Here is a 19,242-nt window from a genome sequence, read left to right as displayed (position 1 = left end):
CTGGGGCTTCGTAGAATGACCAGCTTGCCCCCCCGTGAGAAGACTGGTACACTAGAGCATATTCTGAGCTGCTGCCCCAGAGCTCTTGCCGATGGCCATTATCGATGATGGAATGACCAGGTCCTCCGGACAATTGCTGAGACAATCTGCAGCACCCTTAACATCTGCCGGAAAACAAGTCCGGTCAAAAGTACCATCTGCTTTGTCAAAGGGGGGAAAGACCCACAGAACACCAGAAAGCAACCGGGTTGCTCTTCACTGCACAGGACTGGAAGCTAAAAGCAGACCTGGGAAAACAGCTGCAGTTTCTTCCCCACATCACAGAGACTACATTGCAGCCCGACATTGTGTTGTAGTCCGACTCATTGAAGCACGTTCTTATGCTTGAGCTTACCGTGCCGTGGGAAGAACGCATGGAGGAGGCCTACGAGCGGAAAAGAGCCAAGTATGAAGATCTGAAGAGCAATCGCCAAAGAAGAGGCTGGAGAGCAAAGTGTTGGCCCGTGGAGGTCGGGTGTCATGGCTTTGCAGGCCAGTCGCTCTGCAAAGTATACACTGCACTTGGAATCACAGGAGAGAGAAGAAGGAGAGCCATTTCTACCACCACAGATGCAGCAGAGAAAGCGTCAGGATGGCTCTGGTTAAAGAGGGCAGATCCATGGGTTGCTGCTAAGGCACAGGCCGGGGTCTGATCAACCCCGGTCGGGTCGCCTGGGCGAGGGTGTATGATGTTGAATGACCTGAAACACCTGACAACCCCAGGTAACATCACTGATGATGTGCCCTAGTTTAGCATCATGCAGACGTTTCTGTAAGAAATTGAGTTTCCACATAACCAGCAGCAATTCAATGATATTTTAAAAAACAGTTTCTTTTGAGATAACGTTTGAGTGATTGCGAACATTTCAGTAAGTTAATTTACACAATACAAAATATGTGGAATACAATCTATTGCCTTTTTAACCAGTTTTATATGTATTGTTATTGATACAGTTAAGATAAATGGCCAGTTTTTATCTTTTTCTGCAAAGGAGATAAAACTTTTATGTAACTGTCACAGAATAAACTGAAATTAATGTTTCTGCAGTGTTAATCTGGCTAAATCTTGAGGACCATAATCACATATTAACTAATTTTATATATTACGTTAGCATTGAATAAACAATAGTTCTAAATTGTGCTATTTTATGTTTGAGTTATTTTTAACAGGCTACCATTTTAAGTTGAAAATTCCAGCTGACTTCCTGTTATTGTGCCCCATTATTGTTTGTGCTTTGTAGCAGATAAACACTTGTCCAAGTTCGACTTCAAATTTAATTGTCATTCAAACATAAATGAGAACTCATGAATACAGCCAAAAGAAACGGTGTTTCTCTGGTGCCAAGGTGCAAAACACAGTACCGACAGTCATACCCAACATAAAGCACATGTACTGTAGCACATATAAGATAGCAGTAAACATGCCGTCACACAAAAAATACAATATAGCCCAAGTCCCTGTCCATAGACAATCCTGTAGCAGTCTGCAGCCAAACGCAATCCAGCTTGTCTTCCACCAAGTGGGCACTGGAGAGCAGCACTGATGCCAGCGTGGATGCCATGTCACACCACCTTGGGATCACCTCTCCTGAGTGGCTGCAACAGGTGACACCGTGGCATGAGGCCTTGCCCGCGCTATAATCGAGGCCACACAGCTCTCCCCCCTGTCAGTCCCACCAATAAACCAGTGAACCAGTCTTGCAGTATTCCACATTACCAACGTCCAACAGGATCTTACTATCACAAGAAAAATGACTAAGACAATCACTCGCTATTTGACTGCACACTGTCTTCATGCACAGACGCTGGTACATCGTTTTAAGCAGGCAGCAACACAGTCCATATCAAGTCCAGCTGCTTTGCCAACGAACAACTAGCTGATGGGGTAGATCTGCAGTGCTTGAACTTTGTAACGTCCAGCAGTATCTTGCGATCATAAAAAGAACATTTAAAAAAGACAATAACATCTTTGGTTGGCCCCGTAGAGGCCACTGCATCTGAGTATGCTGTCATCTTTCAGAAAAATGGTGGCGTGCAAATGGTCTACCATTTCTGGTGATGACCTGAAATTGTTTTTGTGGGAAACATTTTTAGTTTCTAAAATTAAGAAAATATTTGATTTTTCGGGTGTACTAATTTCATCATGCGCTGCCTTTGTCAGGTTCCAAGTATTGATGAAATTTCCTGAACTTTGTGATGATTAAGAATCAAATGGTGTAATAAGTTCACCTAATAAATACTATGAATGTTAACTTCATAGTCTTGCTGTTCATAATTCTGAGTTCTTCTTAACACAATGATTTAAAGAGCATATTGCACTGCATCATATCAATAAAATAGTGCTGTATTTCTCTTACTGGCAACTGCTTTGATCTTTATGGGCTTGAAAGTTTGAAAATATCTAGTTTTAGCAATGCTACCTCAGTAGTAAATAAATGCTGAATAAGTACAGCAAGGTGACATCAGCGAAAAGACATATAAAGAATTTTTGAAGTTTTGAAGTTTTATGCTAATACATTGTATATGGATTAACTAATGACATACAGGATCAATATAAATATCTAGATTAGTATTGATCACATGAGGAAATTGATATAGAAGTTTCCATTCCCCAATCACAACATTTTGCCTCAATTATTTGCTGCATTGTGAAGAGGAGGAATGAAGAGTTATTCAGGAAGTATCAAGTATGAGATCATGAAAAGACAACATAACTTCATTGGACATGTGATTAGGAAAGGTGAGTTAGAATGCATGGTAATTATGGGAAAGATTGAAGGGAAGAAAGCAAGAGGAAGACAAAGACAAATGATGATGGAGACAGTAGCCAGAGAACTGGAAATGAATACCAATGAATTGATCCACTTGACCCGAAACAAGAGTGTGTGGGCCATGGCAGTCAAAGCTTAAACTGGGCACAGCACCCGATGATGATGATGATGATGATGATGATGATCAAGTCATAATTGCATAGCTATGTATGGCACAAGCTTGATAGACTATCTGGCCTTTCACTGACCATTATTTTCACAGATTAATAATGCTACAGCGATGGAAGTGCATGTTCGTTGACCTAGAGAGTATGTAGTTTTATCAGCTCGCTTGAGAATCTGAAGGGTTCAGCTTGTGGACAGTTTGGCATTATCCATGATAGAAGCTGAAGTGAACGATCAATGGGAATGTGTGGAATTGTTGTAAGGGATGAGGACAAATGCTTTAATTTATAGTTTTCAACAGAAGTTTAAATGCTCAACAAGCTATCTGACTTAGTCAGGATGGGTATTGATAAGGGTGTTAGAGATAAGGGGGAGAGAGAGAAAGAGATAATGTATATTTTGGATGGTCACTATACACGTGGAAACTGACAATTTGCATGTGATACCACCAACAGGAAGAGTGTAGAAACATAAAGACAAAGATACGAGGGAGAGATGGACTTGCTTGCAGATGGCTGCCTTCACATGCTGCCATCTTGCCTGCACTTGGTTGCAAAAGCAAGCTCCTGGTCAGCGAGATTCTGCAATATCCATCGGTCTGGGGACGCCTGTAGGACATGCCTTCCAGATGCAGTGATCTCATTTTTGTTTGCTATATGCTGTACCAGGTAGTTTCAAAGGAGCCTGAGGTCATGAGGTCAGACTGAAGAACAGCAGGAGCAAGATAAGGAAGATAGCTAATGGAGGTCTAAGCAGAACACTACTGCCCTTTTCACACGTGAAAGAGGGAAGCATCAATTGCTCAAGCTATAATGGGATCTTAAAAGGTATTTTTCATGGAGCCTGCTAAATAAAGAGACATTGTATATGCCATAAATTACAATGTAGTTAATCGGCAGTCCTACCACAAAGCCCAGATGACATATAATTATCCTTCCACAAACAAGAGAAAATCTGCAGATGCTGGAAATCCGAGCAACACCTACAAAATGCTAGAGGAACTCAGGCAGCATCTATGGAAAAGAGTACAGTCGCTGTTTTGGGCGAAACCCTTTGGCAGAACTAGAGAAATAAAGCTGAGGAGTAGATTTAAAAGTGTGGGGAGGGGAGAGAAAAAAAACACAAGGTGAAACCTAGAGAGGGAGGGATGAAGTAAAGAGCTGGGAAGTTGATTGGTGAAAGAGACAGAAGGCCATGGAAGAAAGAAGAAAGGGGAGGAGCACCAGAGGGAGGTGATGGGCAGGCAAGGAGATAAGGTGAGAGAGGGAAAAGGGGATGGGAAATAGTGAAGGAAGGGGGTGTGGAGGTATTACTGGAAGTCTGAGAAATTGATGTTCATGCCATCAGATTGGGGGCTACCTAAACAGGAATATAAGGTATTGTTCCTTCAACCTAAGTGTGGCCTCATCACAACAGTGGAGGAAGCCATGTATGGATATATTGGAATGGGAAGTGGAATTAAAATGGGTGGCCACTGGGAGATCCCGCTTTTTCTGGCAGGCGGAGGATATAATTATCCTTCCTATTTTTCTTTCCAGGACCTCTTTCGCTGTTTACCTCAAGAAATGGATCCCTGATCAATTTTTTAAATAGTACTGTATGACTTTATTCTGTGCAGCTCACCTTAATGTATTTTGTGAAGACGTGATTTTTTTACATTTGCTTATATCACATTATTTGTCTGTTGGTCAGACTTTCTTTCCCAGGCAAGCCTTTATCAATTGTTGAGAATAGTCCTAGCCAGATATGATTAGCTTTAGCAGTGAGATTGGGTTTTTTCTCCCTGTAATACTTTAATCCAGCAGCCATTTGTTTTAAAAACAACAGTAACTTAATGGTTGAAATCAAAATAGTTGTTCCTTTAACTGTATATTTATTTTTATTGGTAAATCTCTCAATTACAATATTAAAATTGATACAGTTCACATTTGAGAAATGATGGTTTTATATCACATGTTCTAAGTTTTAGTAATTTTATTTTTCTTGACTTTATATCTATTTGCAGTTGTAAGCTGGTGGGCAAATGAAATTAATTTGAAATTAGCTTAATACTATGTGCCCTTGTTAAATAATGCATGTTGTTTTTAGCAGGTAGTTTTCTATGCTCACAAGAAAACATGCCATTAGTAAAGAGGAACATTGAACCCAGGCACCTCTGTCATGGTGCTTTGCCTGAAGGAATTAGCAATGAACTGGAATGTGTCACAAACAATACACTAGCGGCTATCATTCGTCAGCTCAGCAGTCTCAGTAAGTGTAGAAGCCTGTTCATTTTTAAAAAATGTTGACTTTAGTCTTTTCGATTACATTTATTGATTATATTTAACATTTGCTTATGTCTCAGAGTATTTTTATATAAATATTTATTTATATAAAATCCATTTAAATCTCAATTAACAAATGTTTTCTCTTTTGATTGTCAGGTGTCACTAATATCTGTTGGTAGATTTTATTGTCTGAAACAAAATAGATCAATCTATAATGAAAGTAAAACTCTAAGTTGATTTGAATGAATTGTAGTAAATACATATGTTGAATTATGTTGGTATTAAGATTAGAGTATGGAAACGTATGTTTTCTCTAGATTGTGGTGAATACATTTGCTTTTAAATTGTATTGATCACATCAGATGATTTGTAATTAAATCTACATAAAATCCATATTGCAGTTCTCCAAGCAGTGAAGATGTGTTACTTTGACCTCATTTAAAATTGTATAGCCACATTTTGTTCATTTTAAAGAAAGAAAGATTAGGTTCATTTGACACACATACATTGAAACATAAGATGAAATGCATCATTTGTGTCAATGGCCAACACAGTCTGAGGATGTGCTTGGGTGTCAGCTTCCAGCTACAACATAGCATACCCACACTAACTAACCCTAACCCATACATCTTTGGAATTTGGGAGGAAACCAGAGCATCCGAAGAAACCCATGCAGTCATGGGGAGAACATTCAAACTTACAGCACGAACAGTGGTGGAATTGAACCTGGGTTACTGGTGCTGTAAAGCGTTATGCTGACCGCTACGCTACCATACCACCTACTGGAAAAGAGGAATGTGAAAAATAAAAATGTTAAAAGAGGAATGTGAAAAATAAGAATATCTGATTTCAAACTCCACTACCAGATTGGAATCAACTTAAAATATTTGTAGCGATCAAAAATGCTAAAAATTTATTTGCCTGGATATTGGATTTCAGTTGTTAGTACACTAAGTCATTGTCATTATCTGTCTGACTTTTCCAAAAATCAATCATAAAATTGACAAACAAGATATCTGAGATTGTGTTTGGGTGGTGTGCACCCACTAAAACTACATGCTTATTTAATTTTGTGCACCTCCCTCTGTGCAGTCAGTGAAATGTTGTAGCCATTAAAGTCATATTTACCTGCTAGCTAGATATTCTATACAACCCACACCATTGGTGCCATAGTGGGGCTGTAAGGAAGAAAAAGAGAGAAGCCTGAGATTTATTGGCAGATGCTTAGATATTCGGATCAATGAAGTTAATGTGAGATGGAATGACCTGTGTGACATGCTAGGCAAACATAAATTGAGCCTGGCAAGAAGTGGTTCTGTCTGCCTGTTCGGCTCCAAGAATCCCACTGCTTGGAGTAATGTACAGATATACTGCTTATCACATTTTCTCAAGAATTGCATTCCACTGAAAATAGTTGTAGTGAGCCTTTTCAGTAATTGTAAAAGAGCTTCCTTAATTGTTGCATTTTGATTTGTGCAGATCTTCCTGCAGAAGAAGATGTGATGGATTTTTACATGTCATCTTGCTAATTACAAGTGAATTATGTTGGTATTAAAATTCGAGTGTGGAAACGTATACTTTCTCTAGATTGGAGCCACTTATGAAAAAAGTGTTTTCATTGAGGCAATCTACATTATTGCAATTTTTTTCTCCACTTCCACTTTTTGGAAGACAAAGCAGATGGTGTTTCACTGACTTTCTCCTGCTTGTCTTGATGTCTTTTTTCTCCTGTTGTTCTTCAGCCCGTGCCTCATATTGTTTGGCCTTTGTGTCTGCTTACGGTATTCACCATAGGGAAAATCTGATAAACTATAACCATCCTGAACATTGAGAGAATAGAATTTTTCCTGAAGATGTTAGTTATTAAGGTGGGCCTTCATATTTGCTTGAGCATAATTGTGATATTTTAGCAGTGAGACAAATCCAATTGCCTGAGATACCACTTAGGTCTCACTGATATCAAAATCTGTCAATACAGTGGAGTAAACAGTCCCTTCATTGGTCTCAGCCCGAAATGTTGTCTGATTACTTCCCCTCCATAGATGCTGCCTGACTTTATGTGTGCTGCTCGAGATTTCCAGCATCTGCAGAATTGCTTGTGTTTATGATTTATGGCTGTCAGTGCAGTGCCTGGATAATCACTCTGATAAAGAGATAAGCATCAAATTGCAAGAAATTGCATATATCTCCTGTGACTATTTGGTAAACATCTTGGTGTGGAAATTGAAGCTTGAAGTAGTCTGATCACAACATAGAGGCAATCCAGAAACTAATTTGTGGCTGAAGAACCAGAAGCAATCACATATATACTTATATAGTCACAGAGCACTACAGTACAGAAACAGGCTCTTTGGCCCATCCAGTCCATACCAACCATCTTCTGTCTACTCCAATTTACTTCCACCCAGACCATATTGCTCCAAATCCCTCCTATCCATGTGTCTATCCAAACTTCTCTGAAATGCAGACATCCCATCTCTCCCAGAAGTTCCGGGAGTCTCTGGCATATTGATAGCAGCTCCCTGATGCCCACAAATTATATACAATATCCCGGAAAACAATTTTTTTGAGAGTGAGCGAGAAGGAGAGAGAGAGAGACAGACAGAGCGAGTGACAGATGTAGCGAGAGAGTGACAGAGAGAGCATCCTGATTGGTCTCTCTATGTGCTAAGTAGACCTATCAGTTTTCTCTGTGGGCGGGCTTTACAGTCAACCTCTCTCTCTCTTTCATTGTCCATCAGTTCAGTTTAGTGTCCTGCAGCGCCATGGCAGAGTGTTTAAAAAAAAAAGAAAATACAAAACGCACTTCACCCCAGACTACACTAAAGTGTACCCCTGCCTAATAGGGGTCAAAAATAGTGACAGTGTTACTCGCTGCGCTGTTTGCAACAGTGACTTTTCTATTGCCCATGGTGGGTTAAATGACTGTAAAAGACATGTTGGCATGAGTCCTGGATTATGTCTCAACTAACCTTGAAGGACTGGTGCCAAACTACAGAAGTTTGCCAGTTGATAAGTTCTGGGGGAAGCTGTCCAAAGTAAAATCTGTGAGCACAGGGCAGTTGAGATTCAAAGAGCTCTGAAGCTGCTTTTGGTGCTGCCAAATCCTAATTGTGATGTAGAAAGGGCATTCGGCATGGTGCGTCACATTAAGACAGAATTCAGAAGTCAGCTATCTCATAAAACACTTGTGAATCTGATGTCTTGCAAAATGGACAACTTGATTGACACAGACTGCTATGAGATTGAGACTTCCAGTTGAGACTTCCCTGAAATGAGTTTTTACAGGATGGGATGTCTGGAAATGTTACAATTGAACTCGAATCTACTACTTCCGCAACAGCTTGTTCCAGACTCACACCACCCTCTGAGAAGTAATTCATGTGATGACAATCTTGAGCCTGTTTATACATCATACTCTTCATAGCAGTCTACTTAAGATATGATGCTTTTATAGACTCTGTGGACGTTGGCTCTTCACAGATGGGTATGTCTTGTCTTCTGCCTCAAAATCCCTGACTCGCCCCAGTCATTGCCAAACACATTGGTTGTTCAAATTAATGTTGTCACTGAGGCACTTGTATCATGGATTTACCAGGAGTGAAATGATGGGAAAAAAAGCACTGTGAACTTTAGAAAGTGTTTGTGTAGCCATACACTGTGTTCTTACGCTGGCAAGGAAGCAATGTCTGGCAGCAAATTGCTTAAAAAATTAGATTAGATTAGATTCAACTTTATTGTCATTGTGCTGAGTACAGATACAAAGCCAATGAAATGCAGTTAGCATCTAACCAGAAATGCAAAGAATAGTGTTATTTACAAAATAACTGCAAATAAAAAGTAAGTGCTACAGCACACAAATATAAAAGAACTGAGACAGTACAATACGGATGCAATACTGCTTAGTGCTGTGATGTGAGGTTCAGCAGGGTCACAGCCTCAGGGAAGAAGCTCTTCCTGTGTCTGCTGGTGCTGGAGTGGAGGCTCCTGTAGCGCCTACTGGATGGGAGGAGAGTAAAAAGTCCATGGTTAGGGTGAGATGCATCCTTGATAATGCTTTTCGCTCTGCCCAGGCAGTATTTATGCACAAAAATATTATGCATGTTAAGGTCATTTGTGCATGGAATTGCCCGTCCAAATTCCTGATTGCTACCTACTATCTAAACAAATTAAGTCTCTTTTATGTGTGATTTGCATCAATGGATCCAATTTCTATTCCACTGTCTTAAATTAATCCCAAAAATGGTTGATAAATACATAGATTTAGAGTTGCTGCTGTTGGTTTAATCATGTATACATTACTGGTGAAATGCTCATGCATCTAATGAGAAACCATAAGTACAAATAATTTGTTGTTTCTTAATGTTTTCAAGTTTAACTGAGAAGATCAAGTATAAAAGATAATTTTTAAGGTGTTTCCATTGCATTTTTTCTACAATAGTACAATGCAGTTTATTACTTTGAGCATACTCCAATGATTTTAATAGGTAGAAAATCAAATTATGCACTTTTAATGGTTCCACATCAGGAAGTCTAAAAACTTCTGAATTCTTGCCACTGCCCTATAGTGTTTCTACAAATACGATTTAGCTAACATGCTATGATAGATGCTATATGAGCAGGAGTAAGTCTCTGCACTCTTCAAGTCTACTTCACCACTCAGTAACCTCATAGCTGACCTGACTAACCTCAGCTCCATATTTTTCTCTAGCTCCAGCAACCTTTTTACTTTTGTCTTAAAAATATTCAGATATATGTTCCACTGACTTCTGAGAAAATGAGTTCTAAAGGTTAATGGTTTTGTGTGAGGGGGAAAATATCATCTCATCTGTCTTAAATGAGTTGACTTTTTTTTTTAATCTGACCTCTCATTCCTAATTTTTGTACAAGAGTCAATCCTCTGTCCACATTCACTCTGCAAGGATGTTTCAGTCAAATCACCTGTCGTTTTTCAAAATGTCGGTGCATACAAGCCAAGTGTGGCCGTAAGACAACCCACCCGCCAATGCAAATTTTGTATTTGGAGCAAAAAAAAATCTACACGTTCAGGAATCTTAAACAAAATTGTTGAAAGTGCTCAGTTGGACAAGTAACTTCAAAGGGGAGAGAAACATTGCTGATATTTTGGGTCAAGGGCTTTTCATCAGAACCAGAAACATGAGGAAATGCAAATTATATCATGGAAGGGGGCAAGATGGAATGAACAAATGGAATGTTTGTGATCAAAATTTAAAGTAAATTTATTCTCAAAGTACTGTATGTGCAAATACATTACTATTTACTACCTTGAGATTAATTTTCTTGCAAGTATTTGCAGGAAAAAAGACCATAAGACATGAGCTAAATGACCTATTTCTGTTCCTATCAAGTCTGCTCTGCCATTTGATCATGGTTGATTTAATGTCCCTTGAAGCCCCATTCCCCATCCTTCTCCACCATTACCTTTGACTCCTTTACTAACCAAGAACCTATCAACTTCAGCTTTAAATATTCCTGATGACTTGGCCTCCACAGCCTTCTGGCAATGGATTCCACAGATTCACCACCCTTCGGCTAAAGAAATTCTTCCTCATCTCAGTTTTAAAGGCAGATCCTTGTAGTCTGAGGCTGTGCTGTCTGATGCTAGACTCTCCCTCTATTGGAAATGTCCTCAATATAGATTCTATCTAGGCCTTTCAATATTTGATAGGTTTCAATGAAATTTCCCCCTCATTCTTCTAAACTCCAGCAAGTACAGGCCCAGAATCATCAAACGCTTCTCATACATTAACCTTTTCTTTCCTGGGATTTTTCTTGTAAACCTCCTATGTACCTTCTCCAACACCAGCACATCCTTTCTTAGATAAGGGGCCCAAAACTGGTCAGAATACTCCAAATGCAGTTTGGCCTATGTTTATAAGGTTTAAAGTTTGGATCTAACAAGCAGTTAGGGAGGTAAACAGCTTGTTGGCCTTTATCATGAAGGAGGTGGAGTTTAAGAATGGGGATGCTTGATTACAGTTGTACAGGATACACCTGTAATACTGGCCGTCTTGGTCCCTTTAAAAAGGATATTGTACCTTTGGAGCCAGTGCAAAGGAGATTCACTAGATTAATACACAAGATGAGTGGGCTGTCCTTTTTAGACGGGTAGTTTAGTATCAGAATTCTTTGGAGTTTCTAAGATTGAAGAGTAATGCTAAAATAGCTTGATAGGGTGAATGCTGTTTTGACTAATAGAACATAGAATATTACAGCATAGTACAAGCCTTTCAGCCCATGATGCTGTGCCAACCTTTTAACCTACTTTATGATCAATTTAGCACACCCCTCCCCCCCCCGTTACATAGATCTCCATTTTTCTTTCATCCCTGCGCCTAAGAGTTACTAAATGTCCTAATTTATTTGCCTCTAATATCACCACTGGCAGCATGTACCACACAGCCATCATTGTGTGTTTTTTAAAAAAAAATCTGCCTCTGATATCCCCCCCCCCCATAATTATTACAGCAGAATTTTACGTAAAGCTGTACATAAGCAGATAAAGATTGACAAACAATCAATATGCAAAAGAAGACAAACTGTGGAAATAAAAATAATACTAGATCATGAATTGTAAAGAGTCCTTGAAAGTGAGTCTTTAGGTTGTGTAATCAGTTCAGAGTATTGGTGAATGAATTGTTATCGATTACTTCAAAATAGCTGAACAAAAAGGAAAGAAAGGATTGAAATAGAAAGATATAGCTACAGCTGTGTGTGTGTGTGAGAGAGAGAAATAAAAAAGTGGTTGTTTGAAAAATTAAATTCAGTATTAATTCCCTAGGGGCTGCAATGTACATGGACAAAAGATGCTAAGGTTTTGCTCTTTGAGCTTAAATTGACTTTATTAGATTAATATAGGAGGCCAAATGCTGAGAGGTTAGAATGGGAGTGAAGTAGAATTAAAGTGATTAGTGGCCTGGAGAGCAGGGTCACTCTTACAGATGAAATGGAGGTGTTCTATAAAATTAAATTACTGCGTCACTTGGCATGACTGTTTCAGTCCCTGGATTGTGGGAAGGGAAGAGCAAATAGGATTAGCTTGGCCTAGGCCAATTGGTTCAAAGTGCCTGTTTCCGTGCTGAACGACTTTATGATCTATGTTCTTGAGGTAAAAGACAGACATGCATCTCTTGCATTTACATGGAGATGTGTCATGAGAATGGGAATGGTTGATGGAGATGGAAGGGTGGATCAGGGAATCATGGAGTAAATGGTTCCTTCAACATACTAATGGGATGGGAAGGAGAAGATCTGGTGATGGAATCCTGCTGGAGGTGGCAGAAATTATGTAGGCTGATCTTTTGAATGTGTTATCTGGTAAGTGTCTGCATACGATGGTTCTTAGGGTTAGGGTTTAATCACATTTGGAAAAGTACGCATTTAAAATTCAGAGTCACATAGCACGGAAACCAGCCCTTTGTCCCACCAAGTCCACTTCAACCATCAACCACCCATTTACACATTGCATTTTTTTCCTATTTCAACCCCCTCCTCAACACCCCCATCAATTCTCCTCCATCTCTACCACTCAGCTACATAGTAGGGACGATTTAAAGTGATCAGTCACCTCTTGGTGACAGGAAGAATGTACAAACTCCACACAGACTGCATCTGAGGTTGCCAGAGCTGTACAGTTAGTTCAAGAGGTTATGCCACCATGCTGCTCCAACTCTTGAAATGCTGGATATATTTTGTGAATTTGTCTTTCACTGAAGGTGGCATCAACAGATGGCACCTTTTGTTATTGTGCAATTGCAGTTTTAATCTTCTGCACCGGAGTAAAGTTAGCATTGACTGATATCAGAATCAAGATGAATGGTTGGGATGGTAATAGTCTTGACTTTGAGAGACACCCTGTCGTTCTCCTCCTCAACTGCTCTTATAATAAGCAATGATGTTAATGCTAACTTCCTTCAAGATGTGGAATCTATTATGATCGAGCTTTCTTCCACTTTCTGAATCTTTTGTATGTATGTACGAGGGGTGATTGATAAGTTCATGGCCTAAGGTAGAAGGAGTCAATTTTAGAAAACTTAGCATGTTTATTTTTCCTACATTTACACACTTAGTCCAGCGGTCTTGGAGCATACGGGATCCCTTCTTTGTAGTAGTCGGCGTCTTGGATCTCCAGAAAGTGGTCCACAGCAGGGGTGATTGATACGTTCGTGGCCTAAGGTAGAAGGAGATGAGTTATTAACTTCAAACTTTCTGCATTTTCACTCAGAGTTGAATTGCATGTGCATCTATCAAGAGCTGTATAACTCAGCTCCTTCTACCTTAGGCCACAAACTTATCAATCATCCCTGTTGCAGATCACTTCTACTAAAGAGATCAGTATGCTCCATGACCACTGGACTAAGTGTGTAAATGTAGGAGGGGACCATGTTGAAAAATAAAAGTGCTAGGTTTCCTAAAATTGACTCCTTCTACCTTAAGCCACGAACTTATCAATCACCCCTTGTAAGTTACCTTAGGATGTATGGAATAAAGACTCCTTTGCTGGATGCATTTTGAAGGAACATATACACTTATGACTGACTTCATTCTTTATCTCATATTTCAGGTCGGTTTGCTTTCATGATAAGCTATGAAATATTTCTAAGATATGAGTGTACCAAAGTTTTCATGTGTAAGTTGCAGCTTCTGTGCATGCCTTACAAGGGTCCAAATGGATATAGTTAGATTTTGGACTGCTCTAGATACTGGAAACTTGGAACATGAGTCAGAAATTTCCAGAGATGCTCCGAAGGCCAGGCAGCACTTGTGGAGAGAAAAAACGGAATAATTTTTCATATCAATGATTGATTCTGATGAAATCTCATTGCCATGACTGTTGATAACCCTTCTGTCTCTTTAGATATTGCTTTCTCTTCGGAGTGTCTCTGGTATATTATGCTTTTTCCTTATTTATATGTTGGATATTTAAGGCTTCCTAAAAACATTCATCCACATTTTTTCTATATGTTTCTAATCATGATATCTTCCAAAGAAATATTAATGAATAAACATTAGGGATAATTAACATGCCTTGTGCAAGGGAGGTCATGTCTTATAAACTTAATTTAGTTTTGTTTGAATAGGTGACTAAGATGATTAATTGTGGGTAGAGTTCTGGGTTTTATCTACATGGACTTTAGTAAAGTATTCAACGGGATTCCTCAAAGTGGACTGGTCCAAAAGATTAAGGCACATGAGATACATAAGAATTTGGTAACTGGATTCAAATTTGGCTTGGCCATAGAAGATAGATAATTGTAGGTGAAACAAGAAAGAAATTTATTAAATTTATGATGAATTGAGGTTTCTCTTGATAAGTTTATTGACCTAATATTAATTTCCTGATTTCTAAACCTATGTATATTGTAGGTCTCACATCTGGCACCCTTTGATGAAATAAATGTCAATTTTTTTTGCTATCATTTTGGGTATCACCTTAAGAATGTCAGCTTTAGCAAACTCTGCAGGCAGGCTATGAAGTGAAATCAACAAGAGGTTTAATTTTTCCTACATAAGAAGAATACGTAAAAGATGTCTCATAGCACAATACAAAATCAAGAACAAAAACTGCGAGGGGAAATACGAAAAAACATTAAATTGAGGAACCAAGTATGAGTACATTAAAGTTCAAATTAAGTTTATTGCAAAGTACATATATGTCACCATATACAACCCTGAGATTAATTTTCTTGCGGTAAGCATAATAGAATCAATGAAAGACTGCACCAACTTGGTCATTCAATCAGTGTGAAAACTTTGCAAATACAAAAAGAAATTAAAAAAAAATACTAATAATAAATAAATAAGCAATAAATATCGAGAAGAAGAGATGAAAAGTCCTTGAAAGTGGATTCCAGGGCTTGTGGGAATAGCTTAGTGTTGGGGCAAGTGAGGTTGAGAGAAGTCATTCCCTTTGTTCAAGGGCCTGATGGTTGAGGGTAATAACTGTTCCTGAACATGGTGGTGTGAGTTTTGAGCCTCCTCTACCTTTCTGCTGGCAGCAGCGAGTAGAGAGCATGTGGTGGGTGGTGGGGGTCCCTGATGATGTGACAATGCTCCATGTAGATGTGCTCAGTGGAGGGGAGGGCCTTACCTGTGATGGACTGGGCTGTATCCACTCCTTTTTCTGGGATTTTCCATTCAAGGGCATTGCTGTTTCCGTACCATGCAGCCAGTCAATATAATCTCCACCAAACATCTATAGAATTCTGTCAGAGTTTTAGGAGTCATGCCGAATCTTCGCAAACTCCTAAGGAAGTAGAGGTCCTGTTGTGCTTTTGTTGTAATTGCACTTAGGTGCTGGGCCCAGGACAGTTTCTTTCAAATGATAACACTGAGGAATTTAAAGTTGCTGATGCTCTCCACCATTGATCCTCCAAGGAGGACTGGCTCATGGACCTCCGGCTCCAGCTCCTTGGTCTTGCTGACATTGAGCGAGAGATTGTTGTTGTGGCACCACTCAGCCAGATTTTCACTCTCCCTCTTGCATGCGGATTCTTTACCTTTGATTCGACTTACAACAGTAGTGTTGTCAGCAAACTTGAATATGGCATTGGAGCTGTGCTTAGCCACACAGTCATAAGTGTAAGATAAGTAGAGCAGGGGACTAAACACACAGCTTTGAGAAACAGAAATACGCTTTGATTTTGCCCGCAGTCACATCTATCTCTCCCATTTGTACAGATCTATGAACAATACTGAAGCCTTTGAGCCACAATGGCTCCTTATCAGTAATCATTCCTGCTCTTGATGAACTCTTTTAATCGGCTTGAAGGATGTAGAGATTGTATAGGATCAAGCAGTGTGTTTAAAAATTTGGATTTTGCAAGTCAGAAAATTGAATCAATAATTTGAAAAAATGGAACATTTTAGTTAGTTTTCAGAGTTTTATTGATAGTATTTTTCACTGATAAGACATCTCAAAGGTGGTTATAAAATTCTTTTCAAAGTGTTGTAAGATGAGAAATATGGTGGCCTGCATATGCACTGCAAACTCCTATTGATATAAGAAAGGGGACTGAGCACAGGCTCAAGCAGCAGACCAAAATAATTCAACTTTGAACTCGCTGAGATACCAACCATGATTTGTTGGCAATGAACAAAGGTGAGGGTGTTAGAATTTGTTTGACAATATTAATTAATGTTAATCAGGTTAAATATTTTGTTTGTGATGCTGGAAGGATTTTTTTTTTGGAAAATTCAGGTTAATCAGAAAAATCTGAAATGTGAAGTTGAAAGTTGGTTGCATAGTGTATATATGCAACCTAACAATAAGGCAGTTACTTGATAGCTATGAAAAGTTCTTAGCTGAAAACCATAAAACTAATAATAGTAATAGAAGTCTTTAAATGGAACTATACTTCTTCTTTTTAAATATATTACTCTCACAATTCAATGCTTGATATCTACCTAAAAGGAACCGAAAGTGTGTGGCGATATTTATTGAAGTTTCTTCAGAAACCTACACACTTGGTTTACCACAGCCCTATATTGCCCATGTGAGGCATTTGGTGGTTTTTGATGAAAATGATTGGTTTGGGAGATTGGTGTTTCTTCTGGGCTTCAATTTTTCAAATCAGGCTTGGTGGCTCTGACAAAGCTTTAACAATTGTAAACGGTGGCCCAGAAATTTAGATGTGGGATGCTGATTTATTTATTTTATTTGTTTTTAAAATTTTTGTAGATACAGTGAGGAATAGGCCCTTCTGGCCCTTCAAGCCTGGCAACCCCGACAACCCCCGTTTTAACCCTAACTTAATCACGGAACAATTTACAATGATCAATTAACCTACTAAGCAGTACGTCTTTGGACTGTGGTGGGAAACCGGAGCACCTGGAGAAAACCCAGGTGTTCCACAGGGAGAATGTACAAATTCCTTACAGAGGACGCTGGGATTGTACTCCAAACTCTGATGCCCCAATCTGTAATAGCATCGTGCTAACCGGTACGCTACCGTGACGCCCTGGTTCATTTTGTGGGCTATGTAAATAAAAATCTTTTTCTGAAATAGAATGATGATAATGACTTTCCAAGTTGAATCACGCCAAGCTGGCAGTTTTTAGACATTAGATTGTGAATTACATTTGCGTCAATTATATATTTTCACGTCAGATTTACACCAAATGACATGCGATTTATCTTCGAGTGCAGTTGTAGAAATTGGTGAATGTGGTTGGACATGTACACAACTAAAGATTTCTGTGAAAACTTCAGAATAAGATGAGCATGGACTGGACTGTGAGTGAGAGATAAGAATATAGATCAAGGTTGTTTTGAGAAAATGTGAGTTGTTGCTGCTGAAGAACATTTAAATGTTAGTACATGGTTTTTGATTGTGGATCAAGAGCCATGAACTAAGAAATACTAAGTGAAGGGATCTGTAATAGTGCAGGGAATCCTTTATGAAAACTGTTCAAAGAATGTGGCAGAGAGTTTACATCACTTCATTCCATGGTATATTATGTTGGAGTTTAGTGCATCTGTTTCATTTGGGTTTCCTTCAAGCAGGAACACTTCAGTACAATAAATCATGGAAGGAATACTGAAATTCCATAAAATTTGAATTAAAACCACAAAATATTAAAAATATTCAGCAGGACAAGTAACATCTGTGTGAGGAAAGTGTTAGTTGAAATCAGGGCCACAGAATCATTCAGCATGGAAACTGTCCCACGGGCACTCATTTATGTTAATCCTATCATCTTATCTTCCTCAAATTCTGATCAATTCTCCCTGGATTCTGCCAATCACCTCCACGCTTGTGGCATGCAACAGTTGTCAATTAACCAAGCAACAGATTCGCCATTGATATGTAGGATGAAAGTGGAACACAGAGAGGAAAACCATCCAGTTACAGGAGAGCTTACGAACACTACACAGGAAGATTTGCTCAGCTTGAAATCGGGTGACTAGACGCCTGACCATAAGAGATAATTAGGCCACCTGGCCCATCGAGTCCGCTCTGCCATTCCTTCAAGGCTAATTTACTACAGCTACTACATACCTTATGACCGACTGAAATAGGCCCTTTGAGTGGCACTGCTTAGCAAATCCCCAGATTTAATCCTAGGTAATCACAAGACAATTTACAATGATCAATTAACCTACTCATCAGAACATCTTTGGGCTATGAGAGGAAACTGGAGCACCCACAGAAAACCCATGTGGTCACGGACAGAACGTACAAATTCCTTTCAAGCAGCAGTGGGAATACTTCTCAGTCTTATTCTTCTGCCTTCCTCTTGTAACGTTGGACACCCTGACTAATTAAAAACCTATCAACCACTGCTTTAAATATACTCAACGATTTGGCAGTTAATTCCACAGATTCACCACCCTCTGGCTAAAGAAGTACCTCCTCCTCTGTGTTCTAAATGGATGTCTCTGTTCAGAGACTGTGCCCTCTGGTCATAGACTCCCACACTATAGGGAATTAGAATCAGGTTTAATATCACCGACATATATCGTGAAATTTGTTGTTTTTGCAGCAGCAGTACCTGTACAATGCAGTACATAATAAAACCTGTGAATTACAGTGTGAGTAGTTAAAATAAATAAATAGTGCAAGAAAGGTAATGAGGTAGTGTTCGTAGGTTCAATGTCCATTCAGATATCTGATTGTAGAGGGAAGAAGCTGTTCCTGAATCTTTAAGTGTGTGCCTTCAGGCTCCTATATTTCCTTCCTGATGGTAGCAACCAGAAGAGGGCATGTCCTGCATGATGGGGGTCTTTAATGATAGTAATAATACAGTAAGTAATCGTAGCTCTTCTAATGCCTCCACAATGTATTTCTTTTAGAACCCTTGGGTGTAGTTCATCTGATCCAAGTGACTTGTCTACTTTCAAACTTTTCAGCTTCCAACTACCTTCTCCCTAGTAATAGCAACTATATTCCCTTCTGCCCCTTGACACTCTCAAATTACTGGCCTACCCCCAACCTCCTGCCTATCTGCTGTTCTTTCAATATAATGTGTATCCTTGG

The 19,242-nt window shown here is 39.2% G+C and overlaps 1 protein-coding gene across 8 annotated transcripts in view; it reads left to right on the top strand.

Moving 5' to 3' along the window:
- The window catches only part of LOC140200147 (actin-binding protein WASF3-like), a 112,040-nt gene that overhangs the window by 21,204 nt on the left and 71,594 nt on the right, over positions 1 to 19,242 (top strand). For 3 of the 8 annotated variants that reach the window (XM_072262996.1, XM_072262990.1, XM_072262994.1), the window contains exon 2: positions 5,064 to 5,225. The exons of 1 other annotated variant lie outside the window; for it this stretch is intronic. In XM_072262996.1, coding sequence (XP_072119097.1) covers positions 5,093 to 5,225 — 133 coding nt within the window. In that variant the 5' untranslated portion in view covers positions 5,064 to 5,092. Of the gene's footprint in view, positions 1 to 3,643; positions 3,803 to 5,063; positions 5,226 to 19,242 lie in introns of all 8 variants that reach the window. 4 more of the 8 variants (XM_072262991.1, XM_072262995.1, XM_072262992.1 and 1 more) reach the window with 3 other exon arrangements.

The sequence above is a fragment of the Mobula birostris genome, chromosome 7 (genome assembly GCF_030028105.1).
Source record: "Mobula birostris isolate sMobBir1 chromosome 7, sMobBir1.hap1, whole genome shotgun sequence".
NCBI lineage: Eukaryota > Metazoa > Chordata > Chondrichthyes > Myliobatiformes > Myliobatidae > Mobula > Mobula birostris.
Note: the sequence above shows the minus strand (reverse complement) of the source record. Positions and strands in the feature narration are given on the sequence as shown.